The sequence below is a fragment of the Pelmatolapia mariae genome, linkage group LG18, assembly GCF_036321145.2.
Source record: "Pelmatolapia mariae isolate MD_Pm_ZW linkage group LG18, Pm_UMD_F_2, whole genome shotgun sequence".
Classification (NCBI taxonomy): Eukaryota; Metazoa; Chordata; class Actinopteri; order Cichliformes; family Cichlidae; genus Pelmatolapia; species Pelmatolapia mariae.
This window is the reverse complement of record NC_086243.1, coordinates 32,566,107-32,574,244: the sequence shown is the minus strand read 5'-3', so window position 1 is coordinate 32,574,244 and position 8,138 is coordinate 32,566,107. Positions and strand designations below refer to the sequence as shown.

Genomic DNA, 8,138 nt, shown 5'->3' with positions numbered 1-8,138 from the left:
AGATGTAGAATGAGTGTTACTTTGTAAGCTTGCTTGAGGATAGCTTGAGATAAGTTTAGAATCATTATTAAGATGCTCTGTCAGTCGAACAATGAAATATGGCTTAACTGACCTTTTTTTTTTTTTTTTTTTTATCACATTCACAAATGTACTTTCACTTTTTAATTTCTTCTTCTACAATAGTCCTAACGCTGCATTAAATTGTTTGTTCAAATGCTACGATGTAACAATAACGTATCAGCCTCATTGGCAGGTGTGACTCTGATGTGTCTGGAGTGCATTTGAAAAAAATTGCATTGCACAGAATCCTCAAGTCAATTTCGTACATTTTATTACTGTTGCACCATTTATACAAGTACATATAATTTTGAATGCATCAATTTCCATATCATCTTTTTGTTTGTTTGTCTGAACGTGTGGTGTGGAAGTAGCAGTGATGAAACATGGGATGAAAATATCAACTGTAGTTGCCATGGATGCAGACTGAAAAATTATTATTATTTTTTTTCCACTTGACCAAAAAGACAGGACTACAGGTTCACCCAACCACGGACATGCAAGTTACTGAGTCAAGAGAGGAAGAAAAAACTGAGCCAAGTGACAAGCGGCGCTCCTCGAGTGTTTTTTCTGCTACGGTTTGACGAGTGCTGGGAGGAAAACGCTGAACGTCACATGGATGGAACTGAAAAGTGGCAGATGGATGGCTGAGATGACTAAATATATATACATATACTTACATACATGCAAAGGTGGAAAGACGAATGTTGGTTTGAATAAGCCAAGCACAGTTTTGGGTTGCTGGTACCTTACTTGACTGTTTTGTGCAAAAGCATTTAGCTCGATAAAGTCGTACTACTTCCTCCACTGTATTCATCATGAAGTACAATCTAAAATCTGAGCTTTCTTGTCCTTCACGTTCTTCCTTCCATCTGTCCTGCTGGTTTTCTTTCACTGTCATTTCTTCCTTTTTCATCTCATATGATAATCATCAAAATGTTTCTACTGTACTATCAATGATAAAAATCCCTCTTTTGTTTTTCCTGGGCCGGTGTATTCTATTTTCACTTGTTTGCACTGAGAGTGCTGCATAACTGCACTGTGCTAAAGACACAAGCAGCATGACGCACATGCACGCAGGTTTAGTACAAGACAGAGATTTGGGTTACACTTAACCAGTGCATTTAAAAGTGATGCTATGGGGTCCTTAAACGTCCACATGTGACAAGTTAGAACTGTCTCAGTATCACCGTAAACCTGGTGCACATGTGTGAATCTGAATGGGCTGGTTTTTGCTGGTTGCTGAGAGTTTAAGGATGCTCAGCTCTGTAAAACGCTGTAATGTCACCTTAACTTTTTTACCAGGTAATTCATTAGTAGCGGAGGATGGGTGGGGTTAACATCATGCCGAACAACCGCCACGTCCTACTCGCACAAGTGATGAACACGACTGAAAAACCAAGAATGGAGTCAATACCACAACTGCTGCTTTCTGAGCATCCATCTCTGTGCAAGATTACTCCCACTAAAAACCCTTAAAGGTCTCCATACATGCAATTTGAGCCACGCTGTGCAATGTGGATCTAATACACTTGGGTAAGACGTCATATTTGATGCAAGATACTGTTGTTGGCATACCCACTGGATCACGTGCCATTTATTTCTCTTCTACTTTTTTCTATGCTACATCGTCCTCCCCTCGTCCAGCCGCAACTCAACCTAAGTCTCTCCTTTGCTGGAATCCTAACGTTTTGCTGTGGATTTTTAGTCCCAAGCTATTTTTGTTTGCAGGACTCCACTGCCATGACCAAAGATATCGTCATGATTCTTTCAAAGTCTCACACTGTTTACGGTTTTACACCAAAGTGTTTTGGCTTTTAAAAAAAGTTCCTCAAGCGGTGGAAGCTGGGTGTTTTCAAAAGTGTGCTTGGTGTTTACAGTAAAAATAAATTTGGGTGGAGACATCTATCAATATTGCTAGTTTTTAATGTATCAAAGGTGTACTTTAGTACTTTTCCTTCCACCACTGCACAGATGTACATACATGTAACCTATATTTCCAAACAGTAAAGGAAAATGCACAAATGGCGATAATGACTAAATCAGAGGCTCCCTTCCATGTGCAAGGCCTTTCCATCCAGCCTTAGAAAAATGGACCATATTACACTAAATTGGTTGCTGATGGCTCTGATCGTTTGCTGAAATCCTGCCTCCTGCCTGTTCTTCAGTGGTATCAGACTGTTAGTGGTGGAAAGCTACACTGATTCAAAACCCAGTAAATCAGACCTGGGTCAAACAGCATTGTGAGCGCTCTCGCTTAAGGTCTTTTCACTGCTTTGATACCAAAAGGGTGAGCTTTGCTCAACAGGGCAGACTGCTTTAGTGCTGTAAGGTTTTCTCTGGTAGGCCCATTAAACTTGAATATTGAATATGAAACGGCTGTACTAGTTGGATAGTGTCTTTTTTAACATAATTTGGTTTACTGACAAAGGAAATTTCCGTGTCAGGAGATTGTATGTGAGCATGTAACAATTTTATTTCAAAGTAAAAGAATCCACTGTTGACTTTTTCCTTTCAGAAACGTATTGTGCTGCTAATACTTGAATCGAAAGTGTGTCTTGCAGTCAGTTTTATGCCCTTTTACTTTCGCTAAGGAAATGATTTGTCTTCCAGACAATCACAGGATGTTTGAGTGCCAGTCTAGTCTATTTAGGTTACAAAGGCACAACTGAGCATTCACTAAATGAGCTCTACCCATGAAGGAGCAAACATCACCTTCTTGGTATTTTAAGCAGGTTCAAACAACCTCTAAGATGTGACCGTACTGTCTACTTCACCCAGGTCAGCAAAAGATATCTTTTCAAACAAACAAAAAAAAAGTATAATTTTTACTCTAATTTGTCTTCAGATTTTGCTCGAGGACGAGAGGCTTGCATTGAACTTTCTAAGAACATTTTTGAGATCTTTTCAGCGAGGCTTTGCAGATTATCTAAGCAATACAAATGTTAAAAAACCCACTTAGTTTACTAACAATATAGCTAAGGGTTTCAGTACAAAATGTAGAAGTTTATCTGAAAAATCCTACAACTGTTTAATGTCTAATGTTGTTTTTTTCTCTGCAAAGCCCACCTTTACCAACCTTGTGAAATGCCTTAGAAAGCCTGAAAATTCCCAGTCCTCACAATGAATCTCCAAGTAAAAGCTCTTCAAAGAAAGTGGGATCCTTTTAGAGAGAAAAATAGGAAGCAACACAACCCGACAATACCACACACAATCACGCACGACCACAACCACGACTCCACAGCACTGAAAAGCTGGAGGTACCAGGCCAGAGCCAAAATCACAATATTCTGACGAGGAGGATGAGAGGAAGAGGGAGAGCTGAAGAGGGGACAGATTCGACTTGAGTCCAGCTGGTAAGGTGTTTTCTTAACCTCTCCCCTTCCCTCCATCAGAACCCCAAAATTTAGACGTCCACAGATCGAATGCAGGAGCCTTCTGTGGGCTGACGTGGGAATCAGGCCAAACTTTGCGGGACTGTATGAGCGAGAGGAATGGCGGATAAATGGCGAGGCGTATGGCCAACATACACTCGTATCAAAGTTCAAATACTACAGCAGAAAAAAATAGAATAAAACGTAACAATAATAATAGCAATAATCATCTGCAGCGGTGGGAAACTTCTCCAGGTGGTTGCTTCAGTCCTCCTTGATCAACAAATCTTCATCATTACAATTATTATTATTATTGTTATTATCATAATATGGGTGGACTAGTAAATTTCTTTCTTTCTTTTTTAATCTTCATCGTTGTTGAGTTAGGTAATTTATTTCTTCATTTCCGAAAAGTGGCTGTCCATTAATCTTGAACTGCTACGGTTTGATCCTTGCTTGGTGCCTCTGTGGCGTTTGCCTCCTTGGGAGGTTCGGCGGCTGGTGTTGAACTAGGAGCAGGGGTGGCCTCCTTGGCCTCCGGGGCGGGAGCTGCCGCTGCCTCTGTAGGCTTGGGGTCAGGGGAGGCAGCGGGGGCCGCTTCGGCTTTAGCTGCTGGTGCCGCAGGGGCCTCAGTCTTTTTGGCGTCGGCCTCATCTTTGCTCTCGGATGCAGGGGTGGGTGCCGCGGCCTTAGCCTCGGCTTCCTTCGCGGCCGGGGCCGATTCTTTGGCCGGGGCAGGGGCGGCTGGTTTCTCCTCGGCCTTGGCGGGCTCTGCACTCTTGGGCGCCTCCGTTTTGGGCTCAGCGTTGGCGGCAGGTTTCTCTGCCTCCTTTGCGGCAGGAGCTGCGTTCTTTTCCTCCTCTTTGGGTGCCGCGGCATCAGCTGCTGGCGCCTCCTTGGCTGCCGTGTCATTAGCTACCTCCTTAGCATCACCGGCAGCTGGAGCCCCATCCTTGTTGTCTTTCGGTGCTTCGCTTTCCTCTGCTGAGGCCCCCTCTGCTTTGGCATCCTTGTCTTTAGCCTTGTCATCGTTTACACTGTACCCCTTCTTCTTTTTGCTGAGCTTGCCTCCCATTTTGTATCACTGGCCTCTGAAAGAGAAGAAAAAAATAAGACTTATAGTAAAAGTAGATATTATATCACAGAGAATGCATTCGGGTGAAAATGCATTAAAGCTATAGCAAAATGGATTAACAGCATGTCAAACAACCGCTATGGCATTCTGTCTGAGACGTATGTGTGTTGTGTTGGAGAGATATCGCCTTAAGTTAAAACTAGGCTGGGTTGCACTTTCATGTAATACCATGTTAAAACACTAGGAGGTGCAACGAGTCACATTTCCCAGAAATCCAAAATCATGCACACAAAGTTTTATTCAGGCTAGTCTTAGCTCAATGTTTGTGCACTAACAGGAACCACAGAACTGCAAATGGAAGAAGCATGGATCTGAGGCTGATCTGCATATATTAATGATAGGTGTGAATGGGTGGGAACCCAAACCCTAACCCTGTAGTGTTGGAAGGCATATAATCAAAGACCTGGAAGGGAAATATGAGGCGTGCAGATGCACTGATTGACCAGCCAAAGACCGGAAGTTAGATCAGATTCACATTTACTTTTTAATTGGAGTTTTTATTTTTAGCATTGAAAAATCAAATATTTAAATTTTCTGAAACTATATTTGTTTGGCATGTGGCTAAAATGCAATCTAACCTGAGTCCCAAGAGGTTTGCCAGAATCTGGTGGACATTGAGAGGTTATGAGCTAATCTTCACAAGCTATTGGCCACTGAAAGGTTGTTGTTTTGTTGCACCATCAGTCTTCACTTTTTATTTGAGACAAAAAGTGTAAAATCTGGACCGTGTAATGTGTATGCAGAACCCATGCATTTCTGGAAAACCAGCTCTCAAATTACATTTTTAATGCATTCTTTCAGCATGACCCACATGCCCCCCAGAGAGAAGTACAGCATGATATTTTCATTTCCCACATATTACAACAGAGAAAAAACTAGAAGAAGTAATAGTCATCGGAATAATTGATGTTCACTGTAAGAAAAATGCAGAAGCCTTTAAACTACAAGTCCAAAAAAGAGACCTCGCTCATGTATTCCATCATCCTGGACAACAGAGAGTAGGCACATCTAGTTTCTCAGCTTTCAGATCAGGAACATCTAATTATAAGTGCACAAAAGAGCTTTCAAAGCTCAGATGCCAGCAGTAAGAGGAAATTCAAATAAGTTACTGAGACAACACTCAAATCAAACCGTCTCTTAAGTTCCTCAAATGGCCGCCGAACATGGCTAATTAAATTCTTATCTTGGTTGATGGGAAAGACTATTTTTGCAGAGAAGTAGACATAAAAAAGATCTGTGTTCGACTGGGTAAAATAATAGTTGCTGTTTTAGTGTGCAGAATGGGATTTCTGGGGTTAAATCTTCTCAGTGCAGAGATTAGTATCCTATGGGTAGTGATAAAGCGAGAGAACCGATACCATGAGTTTCTGTAATTCTGATTAACACGAATTAGCCATACAAGTTCTGCAGTATGTCTCCCACCTGACTGAAATGTTTTCAGTCTTTAGAATGACCAATCAGTTCATTAGCCTCATAACCTTCTAGCCGCCTGAGTAAGATGTTATCATCTTAGTGGCTCCATGTTGTAGTGATTAATGCATGCACCTTACTCATGGCAGATCCCTGGTTTAAGACCAGGGAGAGACACAAACCCAGCCTCAGGGGGTCACGAGACAGTATACTCCTGGTGCTGATCCCAAGACCGGAGTAATGGAAAGGTTGTGTCGGGAAGGGCAGCCAGTGACAAATCAGACAAGTTAATCTGTCCCCTGTGCTGACTTCGGAAATAAGTGATCAGCTAAAAGTTAACTCTTTGTAGGATGTAATAATAAAAAAAGATTCTTGAAAATATAGTTTTGAAACATCCTCAATACCTGGAGAAGAAGCTGTCATCTTTTCCTAAACCCAACCAACCCAAAACCCGATGCAAGATACTGGATGTCAAACCTAATGTAACACAAGTTAAACCCAACAGACGTGCCTTGAGAAAACTATAAACGCTGCCTCATATTACAGCTCCTGCATATGAATCAAATGATAACAGCCTCAAAAGAAGGTCACCAACTACTGGTGCAGCACTTTTTTGCCCGATAACAATTCATAATGCGAATACAATATTGGTTGATAATGTATGAAATGGGTTATCTGTCCTTGATCATGTATCTCATGAAAATTAATGATAATAGAATAATAAATAGTAGGGCTGGGCCATATCATACCGTTCACGGTAATACCGGTGTAATGTTGGGCAACGATAAGAAAATGAAATATGGCGATAGAATATGGGTAAAACGCGCATGCGCAGTGCCTTTTTTTTCATACGCACATGGCGGCGACGGAGAATGAGAAGGGCGAAAGCGGATGGTTGAATGAAACGGATGAACCAGAATTGGTTTGTAAAAATGGTGCAACTTTAATGGTGTGGAACTGGTTTGGCTTTCGTCCGTCAGATACACAACAAAGCACTATTTTTAGTAGAGCATGCTAGCGGGCCGTCGTTATTACCGTGTTTTTTGAAAAATACGGTACACTTAAAATCTGAAAATCGACAGTGCCCCTTATAATCCCGTGTGCCTTATGTATGAATTCTGGTTGTGTTTACTGACCTCGAAACTATTTTATGTTCTACACGGCGCTCGAAAATCTGTCAAATGTTTTAGTACGACTTTGCTGAGCTATGAACCCGCACCGCTTCATGGATTGTCGGAGCATTATGGCTGTCGTAGGCAGGAGCCTCGCGGAGTGATATGTACTGTGCTTCAACATAATATTACCGTATTGTGTGTGTATAACCTCTTTTTAAGTTTTGTGGATATTATACATGGTTATGCTGAGGATATGTCGGCCAATTTCCACTGGAAATGCCTTTTGGTTAAACTGTCAGCAAGGAATTTGCATTTGCACTGTTACATTTTTATATAACTTTAATGCAAATAAAAAACAGCTGCTTGTTTCAGTGAAAATACATTGATGGGTTTTTTTTTTTTGCACCAACAAAGTTGTGGAGTTGTAAAGTATTTTGTCTAGTGTCAATTATATTGTCAGTTATATTGTTATCACAAATTTTCAAATGTATATCGTGATAAATATTTTTGGTCATATCGCCCTGCTCTAATAAATAGCACCTGGTAGAGAATTTATTTCCTTATTTCCTGTCATATATCTCATCCCAACAGTGGATTAATTTGAAAACATGGCCAAAACTTCAATGTAATCCTTTTTAATAAAGCCTGACCCCCTGCCACCTTTAAGATGAATCTTTGGGGCAACAAAACTGGCTGATGAACGTTTTCAAACCCAGCATTTGTACATTCAAGTTATTCATGAATAAATGAAAATCTCAAATTGTACTGCAGGAAATTCTATCATCAGGATGGAATATTTCCTTGAAATACTCAACCAGGATGTGAAGCACACAGGGAATCTATAAAAAAGGCTGGTTTGGAGCACTGTAAATCACCATTCACTAAGCAGGCAGAGAAATGTGTGTGTGCAGGCTCAGTACACACTCCCACCCCCATAGACACACACACACACACACACCTGCAGATTCCTGGCTCAGTCTTTCAGTTGAAGATTTTTTTCGTGAGTGTCACCATCTGCCTGCTTCATAGGGGAGAGGACTTCAATGC

The 8,138-nt window shown here is 41.2% G+C and overlaps 1 protein-coding gene across 5 annotated transcripts in view; it reads right to left on the bottom strand.

The window, feature by feature from the left end:
* Positions 1-309: 309 nt before the first annotated feature.
* Positions 310-8,138, bottom strand: part of basp1 (brain abundant, membrane attached signal protein 1) — a 52,811-nt gene continuing 44,982 nt past the window's right edge. For all 5 annotated transcript variants that reach the window (XM_063462138.1, XM_063462139.1, XM_063462140.1 and 2 more), the window contains exon 2: positions 310-4,522. In XM_063462138.1, the coding sequence (XP_063318208.1) occupies positions 3,856-4,506 (651 nt within the window). In that variant the 5' untranslated portion in view covers positions 4,507-4,522 and the 3' untranslated portion in view covers positions 310-3,855. The remainder of the gene's footprint in view (positions 4,523-8,138) is intronic.